Source organism: Artemia franciscana, chromosome 21 (assembly GCF_032884065.1).
Source record: "Artemia franciscana chromosome 21, ASM3288406v1, whole genome shotgun sequence".
In the NCBI taxonomy this organism is placed as follows: Eukaryota; Metazoa; Arthropoda; class Branchiopoda; order Anostraca; family Artemiidae; genus Artemia; species Artemia franciscana.
Genome location: NC_088883.1, coordinates 21,782,740 through 21,808,239, shown reverse-complemented (window position 1 = coordinate 21,808,239; position 25,500 = coordinate 21,782,740). Strand labels below are relative to the sequence as shown.

At 33.6% G+C, this 25,500-nt stretch overlaps 2 protein-coding genes across 2 annotated transcripts in view; both read left to right on the top strand.

The window, feature by feature from the left end:
• Positions 1–25,500, top strand: part of LOC136040850 (calcium-activated chloride channel regulator 2-like) — a 132,242-nt gene that overhangs the window by 65,667 nt on the left and 41,075 nt on the right. The window contains exons 8-9 of the mRNA XM_065725222.1: positions 6,141–6,459; positions 8,082–8,237. Coding sequence (XP_065581294.1) covers positions 6,141–6,459; positions 8,082–8,237 — 475 coding nt within the window. The remainder of the gene's footprint in view (positions 1–6,140; positions 6,460–8,081; positions 8,238–25,500) is intronic.
• On the top strand, positions 301–5,154 carry LOC136040594 (zinc finger MYM-type protein 1-like). Its single transcript, XM_065724850.1, has 2 exons — positions 301–884; positions 2,614–5,154. The coding sequence occupies exons 1-2, from the start codon at positions 849–851 to the stop codon at positions 4,960–4,962; spliced, it is 2,385 nt and encodes a 794-aa protein (XP_065580922.1). The 5' UTR covers positions 301–848; the 3' UTR covers positions 4,963–5,154.

Below are 25,500 nucleotides of genomic sequence, written 5' to 3'. Positions count from 1 at the left end.
TGGCATGCAAAGAAACTATAAGATGGTAAAATTAAGATAGAATATTAAAAAAATATTAAATGAATAATAGAAAATAATAAAAAATTAGTAAAAACAAATATAAAGCCAGAAAAAGAAGTTTAATTTGCTGATAAAATATGCTTTTAACAGCAACAAGCCTTCAACTATGGAGAATTAAGTAGACTAATGTTAGGCTTCTTGACAATAGAATATGTTTGCTTTAACTTTAATACGCTTAGACTCACTTTGCATAGTAAGGGAAGATGTTATACACAGTGGCGCCATTTGGGGGGGGGGGCAGGGGGGGGGCCATGGCCCCCCCCTGATTTCTGGAGGGGCCCAATTTCAACCACGTAATTCTTTGTTTATTCGTCCTTGTTCTACTTTTTTCTCTTTTTTTTTTTACCGTATTTCTACTGTGAATTATTACTAAATAGCAAATTCAAGATACTCGACGATCATTGCATTTCAAGAAAGTATCCTGTTTTTGCCGTTCTCTCTAATTAATTTATGGTCACCCTTTTGGCAGGGGTTTGTAAAGTAAAGTCCTTTCTGGGCTCGGGTGCTTCTGTGACATTGAAGTCTCTCCAGTGATTAATGAATCCCGTCAGTCGGCACATTTATGTGTAGGCTAACATCTGGAAATTTCTGGAAAAACAATCTGGAAATTGGGTATCCAGACCAGGGTTTGTATTTAGTTTCTCGTTACCCTTCATCAAATAAAGAACCGTGAAACAGTGTTGAGTTGTGTTCAAGTTCAAATCGGATTATTGAAACATGAGTTCATCCGGTGCGAGTGGTGCAAAAAAAGGAAAATAAAAGCCCAAAGGAAAGAAGAAGAAATAAAGATGCAACGACGATTGACTTCGTTTTTCAAACCGACTGTAAGTAAATCTACCACATTTTAAATTTTGTCCTATTGCGTCAGGAAGTACCGATCTCGCGGAATTGCCAGAAATCCGGATCCACCCCAAGTCCCCCACAGTGCCCCCATAGAGGAGGGGGTCTTCCCCCTCCTCTACACCATTCTCTTCATGCTAAAGTTTTTCAGCATTTGTAAAAAAGTTACTTACTGTTTTAATAAAACGCCCTTTGTGTTTGAGGAGTCATTTTTAAAGAATTGGGACAAAATTTAAACTTTAGGATAAAGAGCGCAGTGTTGAGGAGGAGGCAACCCCCCTCGTATATGTAATAATTCTTGTTATTTTTAAGTTTTAATAATGCTCCTTAATTTCAGTTGAAAAACTGTTTTTCTATTTAATTTCTGATCATTTTTTAAATAAAGCCAGGAAGTCTGGCTTCACCTCCACGGAGAAATCCCCCTTGGAAACATCCTCTGAACAATACAATCCTGGTTAAAATTTACTGGGACAATTACCCTTAACACTTCCAAGCGTGAAATTGAGCCAGTAAATAGAAAGCAAGATATATAAAGAAATTTTGTATAGGAATTTTGTACTAAAAAAAAAAATTAGCGTAAAGAGCGAGGTATTGACGAAAGGGTGAACCTTCTCATATGTAATAATTTCTTTTCGTTTTAAGTTTCAATCCTGCTCCTTACTTTGAGTTGAAGAAACTTTTTTTTCATTTAATTTCTTATTCTTTTTTTAATAATGCTTGGAAATCCAGTGCCCCCTTGATCGAAAATTCAGCTCCCCTATGAAAAGTTTCTCCATGGAAAGATCCTCCTACATAACCTCCTCTGCTCGAGCTGCCCCCCCACCAGAAAAAAACTGAAAATGTTTGTATACTTCGCAATTACCTATACTATTTATAAAAAAAAACTATTTATAAAAAAGGGCAAAGTCCACAAATTGAACACCTTCCCCCAGAGACTTTGGACAATTAAGGCATCTTTAAAGACATATTTATTAAATTTTTAAATATATTAAACAAAATGGCTGTTTCAAAATTTTGATCAGGTGACTTAGGGTAAAAAGAGGGTGGGATGGGGCCTAGTTGCTCTCCAAATTTTTTTCATTTGAAAAAGGGCACTAGAACTTTTAATTTACCTTTGAATGAGCCCTCTTGCGATATTCTAGGACAACTGGGTCAATACGATCACCCCTGGAAAAAAAAATAACACGCGTCCTTGATCTTTCTTCTGGCAAGAAAATCCAAAATTCGTCATTTTAGCAGATAGGAGCTTGAAACTCCTGCAGTAAAGTTCAGTGATGCGCTGAATTAAATGGTGATATTTTTGTTAAGGTTATATTACTTTCAGGGGGGGGGGGGGTGTTTTCCCCTTTTTTCGGACATAAGACAAATTTTCTCAGGCTCGTAACTTTTGATGGGTAAAACTAAATTTGATACAACTTATATATTTGAAATTAGCGTACAAATCTGATTCTTTTGATGCATCTATAGGTATCAAAATTCCGTGTTTTAGAGTTTCGGTTACTATTGAGCCGTGTCGCTTTTTTACTTGAAGTTCGTTACCACGAACTAATTGATTATAGCTTCGTAGTTGAATTGATTATGTTTTTTGTTGTTGCTTGCTCTAAATTTTGTGTTGTTTTCTATGTTAATTATGTACAATTCACGTCCTGGTAAAAGAAGTAACTGGGACATCACTTTTAATTTGTTTTTAATTAAAACTTGATTACTCTGTAGGATAGTGATGCTGGGACGTCAAGGGACAACCCATCGGCAACCGAGGTATTACCGAGAAACGAGCAGACCCTGGACGTGAGACTCATTTCTGAAGAGACAAACCTGCGCGAACCACAAACGGAGGAAATGGCTTCCAGAACGATCAGCACCGATTTGTCCGTGAACCCGTATGATAACCCCTGCCAACCAGTTTTGACTGACTATCCCGCCACTACCATCGGGAATCGCAAACGAAAATTTAACAGCTCCTATTTCTTGAAATACCCATGGCTCGAATATTCGAAAGAACAGGACTCGGTGTTCTGTTTCAATTGCCGACATTTCAGTGGATCCTCGCTAAGATCAGGCGAAAGGTATGGAGCTAGAGCATTCATTGATATAGGATTTAGAAAGTGGAAAGACATTTCTGAACTGATACGGCAGCACGAAAACAGCGACCGACACAAAGCATGTACCATTTCTTTGACTCAGTTTAAAGCTATTGAGACGGAGGCGGCCGAATCTGTTGCGTCATGCCTCTCCAAAGAACGCGAAAAAGAAATACTAGAGAATAGACAGTACGTAAAAGCTCTACTAAAAACTACAGCATTACTTGGACGGCAAGGTCTTGCGTTTCGTGGCCATGATGAAGGGGAGTCTAGTGCTAATCAAGGGAATTTCGTAGAGACAGTACATCTTTTAACCGAAATCAACCCTGACTTGATGAAAAACTCTCGTAAGGCCTATGGCCATTACATGTCACACGAGTACCAAAACGACTACATTGAGGTCATAGGAAATGAAATCAAAAGTTCTATCGCGAAAGAAGTCAGAGAAGCAAAATATTTTGCCGTTCTTGTTGACGAGACAAAAGACCTCTCGAAAAAGGAACAACTCGCGATCTTAGTGCGCTATGTTCATGACCTGAAAATCAAAGAAAGGGCCATAGGTTGCTACCACATGCGCAAGGTTGACGCTGAGAGTTTGGCCGACTTCATTTACAACGAAATAAAGGGTATCGGCCTTGACTGGTCAAAGTGTGTTGGACAGTGCTATGACGGGGCCAGTGTAATGAGCGGACACTTTTCAGGAGTACAGGCCCGTCTCCGGGAAAAAGCACCACAAGCGGTGTACACACACTGTCATTCCCATAGACTTAACCTTGTCATTGGCGATTGTATGCAGAAAATACAAAGAATTTCATCAGTATTTTCAGTTTTGCAAACAGTTTACAGTTTCGTCTCCAACAGCAACACTCGATACCAGTTGTTCGTCGAAGCCCAGAAAACTGCCAATGTGCCTGTGCTAACGCTTGAAAGGACAGTAGTGACACGTTGGTCTTACTGGTATAGATCAGTGGCTAAGATCCTGGTTAGATATGACTGCATACTCGCAGTTCTGTCAGTAGTTCAAGAATCTTCTGACAGGGAGGCAGCGGCAGAAGCTACGGGCCTTAAGAACCAGCTAGAGTCGTTTCCCTTCATATTCAGTTTGCATGTCATTCACGAAGTTCTTGCAGTGATAAACCCTCTTTCTGAACAACTACAGGCAGCAGATCTGGTCATCTCAGAAGCTTGCACTTTGATCAGTGCAACAAAGAACGAACTGAGGAAAATGCGTGATGACGAGTATTTTCGTGTCCTATACGGCAAGTCTAAAGAGATGGCCATTAATGTCGGAGCTGATCTGTCGGAAACAAGTGCTCTCTCTTCAGCCATACCTGTTAAATCAAAACGAGTTCAGAAGATATCCGGAAGACTAAGAGACTATTTGACGACAACAACAATTGGAAAGCACAACATTGACTCCGAAAGCACAACAACGGAAGACAAAATGCGGAGAGAGTTCTACGAGGTTTTGGACAGAGTGTTAAATGAGTTTGAAGAGCGTTTTTCTGTCCAACTGCCAGTGCTAGAAGCCACACGTTGCCTTAACCCCAAATCCACAGATTTTATGGACTCAGATTTACTTTTTGTGATCGCGACATACTTCGATCAGGCGGGAATCGATACTATGCAGCTGAAGTGTCAAGCTTTAATAGCTCGTGCATTTGTGTCGCAGCTTCTACAGAAACCGGCAAATGCTTTAGATGTCTTCGAACAACTCGGAGGATTGAAAGAAGCTTATTCTGAGCTTCTTAAGGTCGTCAGGGTAGTCCTCACACTCCCGCTCACAACGTGCTCAAATGAACGTTTTTTCTCTGTGTTGACCTTTGTGAAGGACTACCTCCGGACAACGATGGAAAACGAGCGACTTTCGCATTTGCTGCTTATATTCTCTGAGAAAGCTGCAGTGAAGGAGCTCAATTTTGAGAAGCTTGTCGACGACTTCGCAAAAATGAAGCAAAGGAGATATCCATTGCTGAAGTAACTGTACGTAAGTTTCTGATTTATACAGTAAATGTTCTATTTTGGTACTGTTTTTGGTCCCTAAATAAGCTGCAAAATATGAACCCCAAAGGTAGTACGGTACCTAAAGGCATGTTCGAAAATTTTAAAATTTTTAAGGCTGGATGGGGGCCCAAAATCGATTTTTGGCCCCCCCCTAAGGTTTTCTGAAATGGCGCCACTGGTTATACAATATAGACTTGAAGCAAATGCAAGTTGTTTTATTTTTAGTTTTAGGATCTCTCAAACTAATCTAATTTTCTTTCTTCATTTTACCCTTAAAAACCACATGTGGTCCCACTTCATCTTGGTTTGATGCTACTGAAAAATTTTATACTTCAGATGAGGTAAATATAAGACTGTGAATCCCCCCATTTCAATAGAAAATTTGCTCCACCTTCATAAATCTTCCTAAAACCAATAATTAGACAGTCGAAAGTCGGGAGTCGAAGGTCATTTCAACAAAAAAAGACGTCAATAAGTCCTCGTTTAAAGTACAAGATGAGGCATCAAAGGTTATTCAAAGAAAAACAATTGTCTATCATCATTAGATGTGATACTGAATCACACATGCTTGAAATATTATTTGGTTATACTTATGGGGAGTTGCAATTAAAAATCGGGGTCTTAAGGTTGTTCCCCTAGTTCGCATCAAATATTCAATATTTTTGTTATGCAGAGAAATAGTATTCTGTTTGGTTTTTCGTAATTTTAATGTGGTTAAGTCTAATTTTAGGCCATTTCTAGGAAATTTATCTGGGGAATTTGTGTATAAAACAATGTAAATGTTTGTCTGACTTTTTTGACGAGATACAAATCAAAATGATGCGTCCAGCCATTCCACAGCAAATCGTAACTCCGCTTTTCAGGTATTCGCAAAAATAATCATTAGTCAGCCAAATTTTAGTTACTTAGATCTCAGGCTGTGGATTGACATGGAGATAAATACTGTTTAGGTTGAACATATGATAAAATTGTTAATCCTTAACAGATAAAAAAGAAAATTGTCTACTATGTATGATAATTGTGAATAAGGTGTATTTTGTTACATTTTTAAGCTTACAAGCTTACACGTTTAGCAAGTCAAGATTTTATGATACACTTTATTTTTAACAAAAATCATTAATTTTTCAACTTGAGCATCCATCATTATTTTTTTAGGCAAGGTCTGGAATTTATATCCTGAAAATTACATGTGCTACAACTTCAAGTTTCTGGGTTGACATTATACTTCAAACAAATAATCGCGCATATCCAAACTTTGAACCAGCTGTGGACGATTTAATAAAGATCAAACTATTGCCTTCAGCCACTTCACCAGAGAATGTTGCCCCACCTTTACAAATTTCAGCAAAACCATTGAATGGTCAATACAATGTGGGCAATTTGAAAGTGAAAGCTCATGTTAGAAATGTGTTTTCAATCCCATTGCATCCCTCTCAGCATTTTACCATAGATCTTTTGGATGACGGTTTTGGTGGTAAGATTTTTTTCGTGTTTAGCAGCAGTGCTTTTTTTATACTTTGTCTCAAACATGTACACTGACTAAGCTGTTTTAAAATAAAATCCTAAGTTTCATACTAAATACTTTTAAAATAAAGAAGAAAAGCAAATTTGCTTTCCAAATCAGGATAGTAAAACATGGGTTGCAATCTTAAGAGTCAGTCGGCTCGTCCTTTTTTGATAAACACTTGTGAGCTTTGCTTTCATTTGCTAGATATGAGATATGGAATCTAACTATTGAAAAAAAAAAAAAAAAACAGAAATCAATATTGCCACTTTTCAGATTCTTGGGATTTTCCTTACAGCAAATTGAGCCAAAATTTGACCAATTTGAGGGCAAAAGATTAGAAAGTTCTTGGCACGTAGTACTGTCTCAACATGACTTCTGTATTTCTTCATATTTCAAAGGTAAGACCACGGATGTTTTATCATTGATGCCATAATACAAAAAACGCAATTTTCCAACCAATAGGTTCAAAAACCTCAAACAGGATGAAAATAGACGCCTCAATTGAGCTGCTCTATTATATTAACCATGCTCCCCTCTAGCCTACCAGTAAAAAAAAAAATTAGTAAATTCTTTTCAGCAAATCCCAAATATAGTTCACCCATTCATTATGAGACTCGGACAAGGAAGAGGGCTCAAGAGAGGCTATAATGCGTTTGGAAGATGTAGTACTTAACACGCCTACTCAAGTACCCAAAACCCATTTATCTTGACAAAATTTTCAAACTCCATGTTTTGCAATAATAGGACTTCCCCAATTCGTCATCTCAAAGTCTTGATTATTTTAAACACTTAAATAAATGTCACAATTTAAAACATATTTCTCTTTGAAATTTGACAAAAGAACTAATCAATGCCTTCACCAAAAGTCACAAACTTCAGTCTAATTTTCTAATCATTCAACATAAAATGTAAGTCAATGCCTTGCAATTGAGATGAAATTGTCTATGTTGACTTGAGAATAATATATACCATGTATTTTGTATAATAATCAGTAGAATAATCATGGGATTAAAATTTACTATCTTAGCTATAGTTTTACCAAAAATTTTACTGTTTTGGATAATAGCTATTAACCCACTAGCTGGCTTATAACCAACTTTTCCTACAAATTATTCTATGGTATAAGATTATCAAATTATTCTTTTCTGATTTCCTTATAAAATGTCTAGTGAATATGCTTAAGGCGGTTATAGCACTCATAATCATATTTCACAAATGTTACAACTAATTGTCTTAAATTTAGGCTCCGCTCTGCTCTTTAACTAGAACTAATGTAGACTGGCTATGTCACCCCAATTTCTACATTTCCTAATAATATATGTTAGTATTTACTTTTAAACCTACATTTTTCATAAGTCCAGCTATTTTAACAAAGGTCTTTACCTCAAATCCCTTTAATCCAAATTTAAATTGTCTCACTTCGTATATTTTGTCATTTAGTATTCCTAAAGTGTGTATTGGAGGTTTCTTTTAAAAGAAAAATATATGTTTTAAAAAGTATATATATATATATATATATATATATATATATATATATATATATATATATATATATATATATATATATATATATATATCACCATTTATAGACCCTGACATTTTCCAAGATGGGATCTATTCTGGTATGTTGGTTCCACCAAATGGCTCATTGTCAAGCGGAAAATATTCTATTGGAATTGAAGTATTGTCAGAGCAAAGCAGTTGGTCAATATCTGGTGGCCAAATGTCTATCGCAGCCGATCAAAGTAAGAGTAAACTAACTTTATTTGCTTCATGTATAAAGGAATTACTGCGCAGAAAATTGGATTTTTTGGCACCCTATCATCCACCCTTCATCTGTAAAACAATTTTTGCATCATCATACTTTTGTTTCTAATGATTTTTAGTCTTTTAATGATTGCTAATAACAAAACACCGTAGTTTTCCCAAAAGACGAAGTGTTTTCAAGAAAAATGCGACAAAATATATTTGACTGAGTTTCCCGGCTGATTTTCCTCATTTGTTTTGATATCAAGCCAGCCAACCAGATCATTCGACTTTCTTTATACTATTCCTTTTTATTGATCTTTGTGAGCCCTGGCACAATCGTGTTATAGGCAACTCTACTAATATTATGTTTTCAATTTTTCTTGTGATCTATTTTCATTATTATGAGACACTCCACGAAAACAAAACAACTAGAAAAATTTCACCTTGTAAGCTTAAGCAAAACAATTCTTTGCCAAGTACAAAAACATGCCTTTTTTTCTAGTTTTTCCAGCATAGAAACCAATGTAATATTGGTTATAGTAGAAGTAAACTGCTTTTTATTCTCATTTCAACTGTATACTATTCACCACTCGTGTTAAAATTTCATTCTATTCTCAAAGTAAGTATGTGTTTCAGAAGAATTTCTTTTTGTAATTAAAACTCGAATTTTTCTGTCCATCCTACTCTTTGGGTAAGAGATCCCTTAGATTTTATGAAAATAAATCCCTCTATCTACGTGAGTCTTAGCAGGATAATTGTTTTATTCTCTAGTCATAGATTGTGGCTCAAATCCATAGAAACTTAAATCCTTCAATTCTTTTAATTTTTTGGGTATATTTGCGATTTACTTAAGCCGTTTTTACTGACAAACTAGCATGTTTCTTAAAAAAAATGGGGTTTTAATTTATGTCGCAGCAATACTAAGGTGTACCCTCCACTCGCTATGCAAGACAACCAATACAGATTATGATCTATAAAGTAATATCCTTATAACCTAGAGGAAACTGTCCCGGAGAAGAAGAAACTTCCCATTTGGGATTTTTGAAGCTTCAACTCAACCTCCCTTTTGAAGCTTCTATTCAATTGACATTTCAGGTTACATGTTTTGGCACTAGGTTCTGAGATATATACTTCCCAGATGTAGCCAAATGAGGAACATTTATCTATACTACAAAAATTGACTTAGTCGTTAAGCCATATCCTGAACATTTTTCTTTGATAGATAGTAGGTATGATCGTTAGATTTATGTAGTGGTCATATACTATAGTTTTTTTTTCCGAAGGCCAGCTTTTGGGGGCAATGCGCTTTTGCATGGTCACATATATTAGCTAACAGTTTCCTTTGGCAGACTTCCAAGGCTCAAGAACCAGTATATTATGGATATAACTACTATTTGCCATTGTACTCTCCCTTACTGTCCTAATCCTTCTCATACTAATGGGTTAGGGACTCTTTATTATACACTGATTTCGATTCTTATTGTTAGTGCATGTCATACTCTACCTCTTCGTCCGGGTAGTACTAGCAGGAAAAAGGGTTGGGCTGAATGTTATTCCTGGCTGGAATACTCACCTTCACCCTCGTTATGTAGCTGTGACAAATGCCTCTCTTTTGTGGGTTGCTAATGGCAGACCTCTTTGAGATGGGCTCGATTCTGCGATGAGAATTCTTCACATTGGGTTCCGGAGTCCCCTTCGGTGGTGCAAAAAGAATACAGAGAGTTTGAGGACTTCGGCTCTAGCCTGCAGTTTGGGTTCACTCAATTTCTGTAATTTTTGGAAAAATGTTGCTAATTCTAAGAGTGGTAGTCCCCGAGGAATGTCGACAAAAGTCGGTTCAGTGACTAGTCCCAAGGATATTGCTGAGTTATGGAGGTGTAATTACAGTGCTTTTTTTTTTATCGTCAGTGGATTTGGATCCTAAAGTAGTAAGGACAAAGTCCTTCTCAAAACCTTGGACTGATCCTGTTAAGCAGCTGATAATGACAGAGTTTGTGGCGTGGTTGTTGTCTGGGCTTTTGGGCAGCATGTCTATTGGACTTGATGGAGTGACGGCAAATCACATTAAGCATGGTGGCCCATCCATGATTTGTTTGTTGACACTGCTCTTCAATGGTCTCCTTAACCACTTCTATGTCCCAGATTCCCTTACTGAAGCTTGCCTGATTCCTATTCCAAAGTCAAATGCCGGTAATATGGCATCGTTAAGCAATTACAGACCTATTGCTCTAGCGGCTGCCGTTTCAAAAATGTCTATACTCTTTGATATCACCCCAGATCAATTCACCGCATAATCCATTTGGATTTAAAGAAGGACTTTCGACGGAGTTCTGTGTATTTGTCCTTAAATCTGTAGTGCAGTACTTTTTTTTTTTTCTAGTCCTGTGTTTGCATGCTTCGTTGATGCAAAGGCGGCTTTTGACCGAGTGAACCTTGTGAAGCTCCTTGACGAAATAGACCTTAAAGGAGTTGACCGTCGTATTATTGGGACTCTTCAATACTGGTTTGAAGTGCAGCGTTTCAAAATCAAATGGAGTGATTATTTCAGAGAGTCTTTCACTGTTTTGAATAGTGTGCGGCAAGGTGGGGTCCTTTCCCTGTTGCTGTATAACCTTTATGTGGATGATCTTAACCTGCGTTTGCCATAAACTGGGGTTGGCTGTTTCATTGGTGGTGTTTGCTTCAATAGCCTGGGTTAGGCTGATGACCTGGTTATTTTAGCTTCTACGGTAGTTGCACTTAACCATTTACTTTCAATATGTGATGAGTTTGCGTCATCCAATGATATCGTGTTCAACACGATGTGGCCAGTATATGAAGACCATCAACACGATGAAGACCCAGTGTATGGTGTCTATTCCCCGGAGAACTCCTTTATAATATATTCCTATGACTTGGCTCTATGGAGTGTCATTATCTTTTGTTGGTTCCTACAAATATCTTGGATTCACGGTGGCTCCAACTCTAAGTGTTGAATTTCATGTTATGGCACTTTGACGTTCGCTGTGCTTAAGGGCTAACTTACTCATTCGTAAGTTCGGGAGCTGCGACCCTTCTGTAAGATACTTTGTTTTCAGAGCTTACTGGACTCCGTTGTATGGTCTACCTTTTGTACAATCTCTGTCTGTTAGGTATGAAAATTCTCTTCGGGTTCATTATAACAACTCTTTACGGTGGCTTCTTAATCTTCCTTTGAATCGTAGTGCATCCGGAATGTTTGTTGGTGGTGGTCTTCCATCTTTTCCTGAGTTGCGTAAAAAATCTTCTCTTTCTATTCAGACAAGGATACTTGCTTCGGATAACCATTTTGGTGCTTTCTGAGCCACTTTTTCACCTCTCTCTGCCACTGTGGCTGACTTGGTCAAGTGTGATTTACACACAACAATTTTGACATGTTTTAAATGCACCACTGTTATTTGAATGAACTGTTTTTTTTGTGGTTTTTATTTGTTGCTGGTTGTTTTTTGTGTATTATTGATTTATCCGTGTTTGTTCTATTTTTTTTTTGTAAATGGCCCTAGTTGGTCTTAATTTTAATAAGTAAATAAAATAAATAAATATTCAAAAAAGCCAAGCCGTATGACTGGTAAATTTTAGCTACCACGTTGAAGGCTATCACGCATATATATATATATATATATATATATATATATATATATATATATATATATATATATATATATATATATATATATATATATATATATATATCATGAAAAGAGAAATCACCAATGCTACAGCACAAACACAAAAAAAAAAAAAAAAAAAAAAAAAAAAAAAAAAAAAAAAAAAAAAAAAAGGAGACAGAAGGAGAAAAGGAAGACTGTTTTCCTAAATTAGTGATTAATATAGACCAGCACTTGAATGAGGCCTTAACCCTACTCATCCATACAATCACATAGGTCAAACAGCATAGCCACACACAATCAACCATAAAGAATAATCCATGGACAGGCAGTCATGTCGTCAATAAGTATAAGTCGTCATTTACCAAACCATAGAAAAAATAATATAGACAAATAATTCAGAGGCAACACCCAACATAAGGGCTCATCAGGAGAATACACTGGCCTATATAGGGTTTCGCCACTCTAAATTCTCTACCCAGCACAGTGTTGTGGCTACCACAGAATATCCATGGCATCCCCGCGTCAGGTATCACCCCCAAAATACATGTCTATGAAAAAAAACAGCAAATGTAAAACAACCAAGTAAAACCAAAACAAGCTTATCCTGTTAATATATCCCTCCCTTTAGCAACAATAGGTAAACTAAATATTATAAATTTTACCAAATCACAAATATTAACACATTGCAAAAAACCTGAATGAACTAAACAATTATATAATTCATCTTTACCATGTGGCTAATTTTTTAAAAATTCCGCTCAAATAGAAACACAATTCAAAATAAATGGCGCTGTGACAACATTTCTCGAACCTCCGAAATTAGTCAAAAATTTCTTGAAGTATTTCTAGATAATTCTTTTGATATTTATTTAAAAGTTCGTTATAATGAAAACTAAATTTTTTAAATTGCCAAGTTAATTTATTTGCAGAAAAACCTCTTGATATCAATTTTTGGCTTAAGATTTTACATCTATTTTTAAAATCAATATAATTACTACAAATCCTTGCATAACGAAGTAACTGTGAGAAAAACGCTGAATATGTGATATTTGAGTGTATATTACTTTCAGGGAATGGGAAACTAATCACTTCAAAATCAAAATCATCCGTTTTATTATACATTTTAAAACTTAATTTATTATTATCACAAATATTAATATTTAAATCTAAGAAATGATCTTCATGACCAGCGCCATGACTAGGCTCAAGAATAAGCTCTGATGGATATATATTTTTAGAAATATCAATGAAATCCTTACAATTTAAGACCAAAATATCATCTAAATATCTTTTATTATTTGACAAAGCATGTTTTAAATTAATTGGATTATTCTTATCCATCATATATTTATATTCTAGTTGACTTAAAAACAAGTCAGCTATAAATGGGCTGGCATTCCCCCCCATGGGAATTCCCATAATTTGCTTGTACAAATCACCCCCAAATCTTATATAAGTATTGTATAAAACAAATTCCAATAACTCAAAAATCATATCCAAGCTGTAACATCTCAAGTTAACTGTAGTATTAAAGCAGTTTGTCCATATGGCTTTTTTATTATAACTGTCTATTTTTAAGAACCTTTTACTAGATAAGAGGAAAGATTTCTTTATAACAGTTTTTAAATTATCTAACACTAAATTGAGTGATAAATTAGTATACATTGTCGCAAAATCGAAAGACTCAATTCTTTTAGCTGAAACCATTGTTAAAGAATCTATCACCTGCAGTGAATTATTAACACTCCAATATGGATTAAAATTCGAAAATTTTTTAATACCAGAACAATAGGTTTTAAGTTTATTTACAATTTCCTTTAAAATTAAAGAGAGGTCAGTAGCAGCAATGCGGGTTGGACATTTAGCTGCTCCAGCAATAAACCGTGGTTTAGGGGGATTCTTATGAAATTTTACAGTCCAATATAGGAAAGGGAACTTTTTATCATTGTCATTTATTTTAATATTAAAATTTTTAAAAAGTATTTCTTCAGTCTTTTCAATTAAATTCTCATCCTCTATATTTACCTTTTCATAAACATTAGTTGTGCCTAACTCCCTTTTTAAGATATCACAATACAGCTTCTGACAAATTATGGCAAAATTATTATTAGCTTTATCCACTGGCACAATTACAAATTCATTCTTTAGATTAGCAATTGCTTGTTTAATCTTCGCATTATAAAATAATGATTTAGTGTTACTATTTTTTAAGTTAGAATATATTTTATTTCTTACTCTACTAATAATTAAATTCTTCCAACTTTGAAAACTCTCTTTATTTTTATTCTCTTTCTTACACCACTTATCAATAAATAAATCAAAATCATTTTCCAAGCCATCAAGAACACTCGATGGTTTCAGATGATGAGAAAGACGGAAATTTGCCCCTTTATTCATTATAATTTGAAGATCATCTTGCTTTATTATTGACAAGTCCCCTGTTATAACATGTTTGTAAGTAGGATTTACAAATGGGCCAAGTTGCTTACAATTACAAACCGGTTTCCAATTTATATCGCTATCTAGTTTTTTTAGTATTAAATTATAATTAAAAATAATTTGCCCAATAGTTTTTGAAAATTTATAAGTTAAAACTGGACTATCATTATAATTTAAATTACTAGGAAGGGCCTGTTTCACATGCCGCTGATTTAAAATTTCTGGTAAATTAATATCTTCAATCTGCTTACAAGTAAAATTAATAGGTAAATATAATCTGTTATCCTTATTACTAATCTTATCAAACTTTTTCTTTTTTGAAATAAATTTCGTTTTAGATAGAATGCAAATTGTATCACATATTACTTTAAAATTATAATCAAGAGCTGTATTATTCTTCACAATCCAGAAAAGTTTGATTAAATTCCTCTTGGATAAATTATTTAGACACTTTATTACAGAAATCATACCCCTAGATTCAAGTAGCTGGCATAGATCTATAGAAAGCATATGTACATCTAATTCATTTTTTCTATTATTTTTCCTATGTCCTCTCGATCGTTTTTTACGTTTGGTAGGACAAGTAAAAGAAGGATGGTCCATAAAACCATCAATACATTTAACAACAACATGAGACATGTCACCATATTTTGCTACACGATCATTTAACCCAAAAGGATAAGCTGTACCAAGAGTATGGATCCAGAAATCCTCCTGTTTACGTAGTCTATTATTCTTCTCTTCTTTATTTAAATTTTCTAATTCTAAATTTTCTAAAATTGTGACAGTTATATCTGATATGGAACATTTACCATTACTACAATGTTGAACTAGATAGTTATTAGTTTTTTCATTATTAACTGTTGTCTTGTGTCCAGAAAATCTTTTATATATATTATTAGTTGTTTCCCCCACATATTGTAGGCAGCATTTATTACATTCTAATAGGTAAATTACATTGGTTGTTCTACAATTAACATTACCACGTAACTTGCATGCAAAATTTTTATTATACAATGTACTTTTAACAGAAGTCCGTGGGACAAAATGATCTTGGCAAAGAAAACAACGACTTTTACACTTACTAACTTTCAAAAAATCGTTCCGAATTCCGAGGCTAATATTTGTGTTTTGTTGCATAAAAAGTTATTGAAAATAAATCCAAAACAAACCAACATCCAAATCAAAATCCAACAATCAAAGTCCAGAAAACATGCCAAGGTCAATAGGTCAATAAATACATAAGCAAAAAGATGAAAGAACATGAAATTTGCATAAGTGCCATCTCACCAATAATTAACAATATCAGGTTAAAAACCTGGACCAGGGTAAAGGTCTGTCGGGGAGAAAACTAAAAAAATTTTCTCCACCAGCACTGGATCCAACCTGGAATAATATCATGAAAAGAGAAATCACCAATGCTACAGCACAAACACAAAAAAAAAAAAAAAAAAAAAAAAAAAAAAAAAAAAAAAAAAAGGAGACAGAAGGAGAAAAGGAAGACTGTTTTCCTAAATTAGTGATTAATATAGACCAGCACTTGAATGAGGCCTTAACCCTACTCATCCATACAATCACATAGGTCAAACAGCATAGCCACACACAATCAACCATAAAGAATAATCCATGGACAGGCAGTCATGTCGTCAATAAGTATAAGTCGTCATTTACCAAACCATAGAAAAAATAATATAGACAAATAATTCAGAGGCAACACCCAACATAAGGGCTCATCAGGAGAATACACTGGCCTATATAGGGTTTCGCCACTCTAAATTCTCTACCCAGCACAGTGTTGTGGCTACCACAGAATATCCATGGCATCCCCGCGTCAGGTATCACCCCCAAAATACATGTCTATGAAAAAAAACAGCAAATGTAAAACAACCAAGTAAAACCAAAACAAGCTTATCCTGTTAATATATCCCTCCCTTTAGCAACAATAGGTAAACTAAATATTATAAATTTTACCAAATCACAAATATTAACACATTGCAAAAAACCTGAATGAACTAAACAATTATATAATTCATCTTTACCATGTGGCTAATTTTTTAAAAATTCCGCTCAAATAGAAACACAATTCAAAATAAATGGCGCTGTGACAACATTTCTCGAACCTCCGAAATTAGTCAAAAATTTCTTGAAGTATTTCTAGATAATTCTTTTGATATTTATTTAAAAGTTCGTTATAATGAAAACTAAATTTTTTAAATTGCCAAGTTAATTTATTTGCAGAAAAACCTCTTGATATCAATTTTTGGCTTAAGATTTTACATCTATTTTTAAAATCAATATAATTACTACAAATCCTTGCATAACGAAGTAACTGTGAGAAAAACGCTGAATATGTGATATTTGAGTGTATATTACTTTCAGGGAATGGGAAACTAATCACTTCAAAATCAAAATCATCCGTTTTATTATACATTTTAAAACTTAATTTATTATTATCACAAATATTAATATTTAAATCTAAGAAATGATCTTCATGACCAGCGCCATGACTAGGCTCAAGAATAAGCTCTGATGGATATATATTTTTAGAAATATCAATGAAATCCTTACAATTTAAGACCAAAATATCATCTAAATATCTTTTATTATTTGACAAAGCATGTTTTAAATTAATTGGATTATTCTTATCCATCATATATTTATATTCTAGTTGACTTAAAAACAAGTCAGCTATAAATGGGCTGGCATTCCCCCCCATGGGAATTCCCATAATTTGCTTGTACAAATCACCCCCAAATCTTATATAAGTATTGTATAAAACAAATTCCAATAACTCAAAAATCATATCCAAGCTGTAACATCTCAAGTTAACTGTAGTATTAAAGCAGTTTGTCCATATGGCTTTTTTATTATAACTGTCTATTTTTAAGAACCTTTTACTAGATAAGAGGAAAGATTTCTTTATAACAGTTTTTAAATTATCTAACACTAAATTGAGTGATAAATTAGTATACATTGTCGCAAAATCGAAAGACTCAATTCTTTTAGCTGAAACCATTGTTAAAGAATCTATCACCTGCAGTGAATTATTAACACTCCAATATGGATTAAAATTCGAAAATTTTTTAATACCAGAACAATAGGTTTTAAGTTTATTTACAATTTCCTTTAAAATTAAAGAGAGGTCAGTAGCAGCAATGCGGGTTGGACATTTAGCTGCTCCAGCAATAAACCGTGGTTTAGGGGGATTCTTATGAAATTTTACGGTCCAATATAGGAAAGGGAACTTTTTATCATTGTCATTTATTTTAATATTAAAATTTTTAAAAAGTATTTCTTCAGTCTTTTCAATTAAATTCTCATCCTCTATATTTACCTTTTCATAAACATTAGTTGTGCCTAACTCCCTTTTTAAGATATCACAATAAAGCTTCTGACAAATTATGGCAAAATTATTATTAGCTTTATCCACTGGCACAATTACAAATTCATTCTTTAGATTAGCAATTGCTTGTTTAATCTTCGCATTATAAAATAATGATTTAGTGTTACTATTTTTTAAGTTAGAATATATTTTATTTCTTACTCTACTAATAATTAAATTCTTCCAACTTTGAAAACTCTCTTTATTTTTATTCTCTTTCTTACACCACTTATCAATAAATAAATCAAAATCATTTTCCAAGCCATCAAGAACACTCGATGGTTTCAGATGATGAGAAAGACGGAAATTTGCCCCTTTATTCATTATAATTTGAAGATCATCTTGCTTTATTATTGACAAGTCCCCTGTTATAACATGTTTGTAAGTAGGATTTACAAATGGGCCAAGTTGCTTACAATTACAAACCGGTTTCCAATTTATATCGCTATCTAGTTTTTTTAGTATTAAATTATAATTAAAAATAATTTGCCCAATAGTTTTTGAAAATTTATAAGTTAAAACTGGACTATCATTATAATTTAAATTACTAGGAAGGGCCTGTTTCACATGCCGCTGATTTAAAATTTCTGGTAAATTAATATCTTCAATCTGCTTACAAGTAAAATTAATAGGTAAATATAATCTGTTATCCTTATTACTAATCTTATCAAACTTTTTCTTTTTTGAAATAAATTTCGTTTTAGATAGAATGCAAATTGTATCACATATTACTTTAAAATTATAATCAAGAGCTGTATTATTCTTCACAATCCAGAAAAGTTTGATTAAATTCCTCTTGGATAAATTATTTAGACACTTTATTACAGAAATCATACCCCTAGATTCAAGTAGCTGGCATAGATCTATAGAAAGCATATGTACATCTAATTCATTTTTTCTATTATTTTTCCTATGTCCTCTCGATCGTTTTTTACGTTTGGTAGGACAAGTAAAAGAAGGATGGTCCATAAAACCATCAATACATTTAACAACAACATGAGACATGTCACCATATTTTGCTACACGATCATTTAACCCAAAAGGATAAGCTGTACCAAGAGTATGGATCCAGAAATCCTCCTGTTTACGTAGTCTATTATTCTTCTCTTCTTTATTTAAATTTTCTAATTCTAAATTTTCTAAAATTGTGACAGTTATATCTGATATGGAACATTTACCATTACTACAATGTTGAACTAGATAGTTATTAGTTTTTTCATTATTAACTGTTGTCTTGTGTCCAGAAAATCTTTTATATATATTATTAGTTGTTTCCCCCACATATTGTAGGCAGCATTTATTACATTCTAATAGGTAAATTACATTGGTTGTTCTACAATTAACATTACCACGTAACTTGCATGCAAAATTTTTATTATACAATGTACTTTTAACAGAAGTCCGTGGGACAAAATGATCTTGGCAAAGAAAACAACGACTTTTACACTTACTAACTTTCAAAAAATCGTTCCGAATTCCGAGGCTAATATTTGTGTTTTGTTGCATAAAAAGTTATTGAAAATAAATCCAAAACAAACCAACATCCAAATCAAAATCCAACAATCAAAGTCCAGAAAACATGCCAAGGTCAATAGGTCAATAAATACATAAGCAAAAAGATGAAAGAACATGAAATTTGCATAAGTGCCATCTCACCAATAATTAACAATATCAGGTTAAAAACCTGGACCAGGGTAAAGGTCTGTCGGGGAGAAAACTAAAAAAATTTTCTCCACCAGCACTGGATCCAACCTGGAATAATATCATGAAAAGAGAAATCACCAATGCTACAGCACAAACACAAAAAAAAAAAAAAAAAAAAAAAAAAAAAAAAAAAAAAAAAAAAAAAAAAAAAAGGAGACAGAAGGAGAAAAGGAAGACTGTTTTCCTAAATTAGTGATTAATATAGACCAGCACTTGAATGAGGCCTTAACCCTACTCATCCATACAATCACATAGGTCAAACAGCATAGCCACACACAATCAACCATAAAGAATAATCCATGGACAGGCAGTCATGTCGTCAATAAGTATAAGTCGTCATTTACCAAACCATAGAAAAAATAATATAGACAAATAATTCAGAGGCAACACCCAACATAAGGGCTCATCAGGAGAATACACTGGCCTATATAGGGTTTCGCCACTCTAAATTCTCTACCCAGCACAGTGTTGTGGCTACCACAGAATATCCATGGCATCCCCGCGTCAGGTATCACCCCCAAAATACATGTCTATGAAAAAAAACAGCAAATGTAAAACAACCAAGTAAAACCAAAACAAGCTTATCCTGTTAATATATCCCTCCCTTTAGCAACAATAGGTAAACTAAATATTATAAATTTTACCAAATCACAAATATTAACACATTGCAAAAAACCTGAATGAACTAAACAATTATATAATTCATCTTTACCATGTGGCTAATTTTTTAAAAATTCCGCTCAAATAGAAACACAATTCAAAATAAATGGCGCTGTGACAACATTTCTCGAACCTCCGAAATTAGTCAAAAATTTCTTGAAGTATTTCTAGATAATTCTTTTGATATTTATTTAAAAGTGTTCCTGTGTCCCGGTCGTCATTTATATTCCCTGTGTCCCGGTCGTCATTTGTGTCCCGTTATCCCGGTCTGTATATACATTCGTTTTTGAATTGGTCTTTTTTTTAGTTTTCAGTTTTTTACCTTTTTTTAGTTTTTTTAGTTATACCTTATGATTCTAATGATTGCCCTTGAGCTTTGTTGATGATGATTGCTAATCGAACATTCCCTGTGTCCCTGTCGTCATTTATATATCCCCCTGTGCCCCCCGGCGTCCCCGTTGTAGTTGTGTCCCTGTGTCCCGGTCGTCATTTATATTCCCTGTGTTCCGGTCGTCATTTGTATCCCGGTGTCCCGGTCTGTATATACATTCGTTTTGAAATGGTACATGATGAAAAAAATTTCTGTATTTTTCCCCTTTTTTTCTTTTTAGTTTTTTTTTGGTTTTTACTTTTTTTAGTTTTTTTAGTTTTTTTCTTTTTCTTTTTAGTTTTTTTTTATTTTTATTTTTTTAGTTTTGTTTTTCTCCTTTATTTTTCATTTTTTTCCTTTTTTTAATTTTTTTTTCTTTTTTAGTTTTTTTAGTTTTTTTAGTTTTTTTATTAGTTTTTAGTTTTTTTCTTTTTATTTTTTGTAGTTTTTACCTTTTCTTAGTTTTTTAGTTTTTTTTTACTTATGTCCTGGTCGTCATTTATGCTCCCTGTGTCCCGGTCGTCATTTGTGTCCCGGTGCTTTGTTGAAGGTGATTGCTAATTGAACATTCCTTGTGTCCCGGTCGCTTTGTCTTTGAGCGTCCCGGTCGTCATTTATATTCCCTATGTGCCGGTGTCTCGGTCGTCATTTGTGTCCCGATGTCGCGGTCTGTAATTTCGTCAGTCGAAAACATGACGTCAGTCGACACACAAACATGACGTCACTCGACAGACACACGCACACACGGACAACTTATTTTTATATATATAGGTATATATATATATATATATATATATATATATATATATATATATATATATATATATATATATAAGCCCCCCGCACGCGTAAGCCGTTACGCGCCATATTACTTACGCGCCATTGTAGTTGTGTCCCTGTGTCCCACCTGTGAATATATATATATATATATATATATATATAAATATATATATATATATATATATATATATATATATATATATATATATATATATATATATATATGTTTTTAACTACGTAAAACGTGCGAATATACAACATTCTTCGATGTCCCATTGTCTGTGCGTATAAATAGATTGTCAGATTTACTGACTCTTGAACATGCAACATATAATTGTCCATGGGAAAAACAATCCGTATTCAGATCTATACCACATGATTCTAATGATTGCCTTTGAGTTTTGTTGATGGTGATTGCTAATCGAACGTTCCCTGTGTCGCCGTCGTCATTTATATATCCTCTTGTGCCCCCCTGATTCTAATGATTCCCCTTGAGCTTTGTTGGTGGTGATTGCTAATCGAACATTCCATGTGTCCCCGTCGTCATTTACATATCCCCCTTTGCCCCCCGGCGTCCCCGTTGTAGTTGTGTCCCTGTGTCCCGGTTGTTATTTATATTCCCTGTGTCCCGGTCGTCATTTGTGTCCCGGTGTCCCGGTCTGTATATACATTCGTTTTTGAATTGGTATATGATGAAATAAATTTTTGTGTTTTTCCCCTTTTTTTCTTTTTAGTTTTTTTTTTACCTTTTTTTTAGTTTTTTCTTTTTAATTTTAGTTTTTTTGTAGTTTTTACGTTTTCAGTTTTTTTTTATTTTATTTTTATTTTATTTTTTTTCTCCTTTATTTTTCAGTTTTTCTTTTTTAGTTTTTTTAGTTTTTTAACTTTTTTAGTTTTTTATTAATTTTTAGATTTTTTCTTTTTAGTTTTTATTTGTAGTTTTAACATTTTTTTTTAGTTTTTTTTTAGTTTTTTTTTTGGCTTGAATACATTCGTTTTTGAATTGGTATATGATGAAATAATTCAGACGTCATATGTGTCCCCGTTGTGGTTGTTTCCCTGTGTCCCGGTCGTCATTTGTGTCCCGGTCGTCATTTGTGTCCCGGTGTCCCAGTCTGTAATTTCTCTTTGAGTGTCGCGGTTGTCATTTATATTCCCTGTGTCCCGGTGTCCCGTTCGTCATTTGTGTTCCGGTGTCCTGGTCTGTAATTTCTCTTTGAGTGTTCTGGTCGTCATTTATATTCCCTGTGTTCCGGTCGTCATTTGTGTCCCGGTGCTTTGTTGATGGTGATTACTAATCGAACATTCCTTGTGTCCCGGTCACTCTCTCTTTGAGTGTCCCGGTCGTCATTAATATTCCCGATGTCCCGGTCGTCATTTGTTTCCCGATGTCCCGGTCTGTAATTTCGTCAGTCGACAAACATGACGTCAGTTGACAAACATGACGTCACTCGACACACAGACGCACAGACAACTTATTTTTATATATATAGATGTATATATATATATATATATATATATATATATATATATATAAATATAATATATATATATATATAATTTATATATATATATATATACATATATATGTATATATAATATATATACATATATATGTATATATATATATATATATATATATATATATATATATGTATATATATATGTATATATATATATATATATATATATATATATATATATATATATATATATTATATATATATATATATATATATATATATATATATATATATATATATATATATATATATATATATATATATATATAATCTTAATTTATTTAATCTTAATATATTTAATATATTAAATATTATTACTTAATATATAAATATAAACATAATATATAAATTTATTACTTAATATATTAAATATATTTAATCTTATATATAATATTTAAATTTTAAGAGTGTATAAACAATACTTTTGAGAAGTTTCTGAAGCTACACCTTGAGGCCAATCTCTTTATTTTGGATTCTGAATATTTATGGTTTTTCCTCATAAAATTGTCCACCACCCAAAAATAAAATGATTCATTTTCAAATTATAACTTTTGGAATTTAAAACTCCGAGTTAGTATATAACACTATAAATTTAATGACTCTTTCTTAAATCAGGACTGGACTTGATTTCTTATGTTAGGGTTGGAAAAAAATAATCTCCGACCCCATGATAACGTAATTGATATTTCAAGTTTGAATGTGTTTATGAAGAAGAAACTTCCCGAGGTTGTTAATAAGGTGAAAGCTGCCTTTCATCCATTGGTTTTCGGAGTTTCTTTTCCATAGTATGTACAAACCTTTTTCACCTGTGGGTGGGAAATCCCTATTGGTAAGAAATAAGACTATGTTCAGAATTGAATATAAATATTATCTTCAAAAGGTCAGCTTCTTAGAAAGTTCCTAATAGATAAGTTATCGCTCATTTTATAATGAACCGATTAAACACGTGCTTGATAGCCTTCAGTAATTTAGCTAATCCCATTGGCTAGTATAGGCCAGATAAGAATTGATTTCTTTCAAAAGGTGGCCGGTGATGTTTGTAAATGCAACCCGTTAGCCAATATTGGCCAAGCAAAAGTTCAATCCACCCAACAGATGACTTTGGAGGTTTATTTGAATAAACTCCGATCATTCTTGTTATAAGGGTTCAACTATTATCGCAAGAATTTTAGAAAAACAAGAAGCAAGATTAGAGCGACTCATAAAAGAAAAAAGGATAAAAATCTGGTAAGTGGGACCAGGGGCCTAGTAATAGGATTTCTAAACTTGAGAGATTAATGTTAATCAGCAAAATCTTTTCTGGCTTGATCAAGCATAACGGGATGGAATTCAATGGTGAATAAATGTTTGAGTTTTATAGTTCGTTATAGTTTTATACTTTACTTTTCTTTTTTTTTGAGAGAGAGGAACATTTTATTAACCAAAATAAAAAAGGTAGAAGGTAAAGAATATGTCATTGGACTTTACAGTGCCTACCAGAGGTCCTGATCTCCATTTTTGGCCCTTCAGCCAGAAAGTGTAATGAAGGCTGGGGGCCAACCATTCTGTGCTTTCGCACGCCTTTCTGTTTACCTTCCTTATAATTCTGCAGGCACCTATTTAGAGCTGGGTCGACTTTGGATGAGCTTACAGAGTCAGGCCACCGATACTGTCCCAAACCAAATAATTTGGTACACTAGGATTCAAACCCTCGCTTCTCGGACCATGGATCTAAATCGAGCCTACCAATCCACTCGGCCAGGATTATTATTAACCCAAATACCACTTAAAAAAAATAAATTTCTGACCAATAATTGTTTTTTTTTTCAATATTTTTAGATGATCAGTGGAAAAATTAGTCGATATTGAGATGTTTGGGAGTTTTCTATATCGCAATTTACAGTGCTTGCTGTTAAATCTCAAATAAAAGTTGATGAAGCTCAGGTGTAATAAATAATGGCAAAAAATTTTGTAGGTCAGATTGCTGTGGCTCATCGTTTCCACTAAGAGTTTATTTTTGCCTTCTGAATATCGAAGGTACTTTCCAGACCTCTGGACATTCACTGTGTCATCATTTAGTACCAAGGATTTGATATCAGATTCTTTTCATTTTTTTTAGATTAATTTTATTTTATCGGCCTTAATGAAACATTTCGGTGCCACTCTATGTATATGCTTCAGGTCTATATGTCAAATTTACAGTGTACGCAAATAGGACGTAAATTACTTCTATAAAAGACAGCTCACCAAGACAAAACAAGAAGCAACTTGAGGCTATTACACTGCAAGTAGTGGCTCTATATTTGTCAAAGAGAACCTTTCAAACAGTTTTCATTTTCAAACAGAATTGGATTTCATGGTGATATGAATATATTGAAAAGAAAATCATCAATGTAACAGCACAAACACACACACACACACAAAAAAAAAGAGAGAGATAGAAGGAGAAAGTGAAAACTGTTTTCCTGAATGTTGCAAGAGGGCTCATTCTAACGAAATGAAAAGATCTAGTGCCCTTTTTAAGTGACAAAAAATTGAGGGCACATAGGCCCCCTCCCACGCTCATTTTTTCCCAAAGTCAACGGATTAAAATTTTGAGATAGCCATTTTGTTTCGCATAGGTCGAAAACCATAATAACTATGTCTTTGGGGATGACTTACTCCTCCACAGTTTCCTGGGGGAGGGGCTGCAAGTTACAAACTTTGACCAGTGTTTACATACAGTAATGGTTATTGGGAAGTGTAAAGACGTTTTCAGGGGGATTTTTTTGGTTTGTGGTGGGGTTGAGGGGA

Bases quoted from the DNA above. Each gene is read 5' to 3' on its own strand.
- LOC136040594 (XM_065724850.1), top strand. From the start codon at position 849: ATGCAACGACGATTGACTTCGTTTTTCAAACCGACT. The intron at 885-2,613 runs GTAAGTAAATCT...ATTACTCTGTAG, and splicing joins CTTCGTTTTTCAAACCGACT to GATAGTGATGCTGGGACGTC.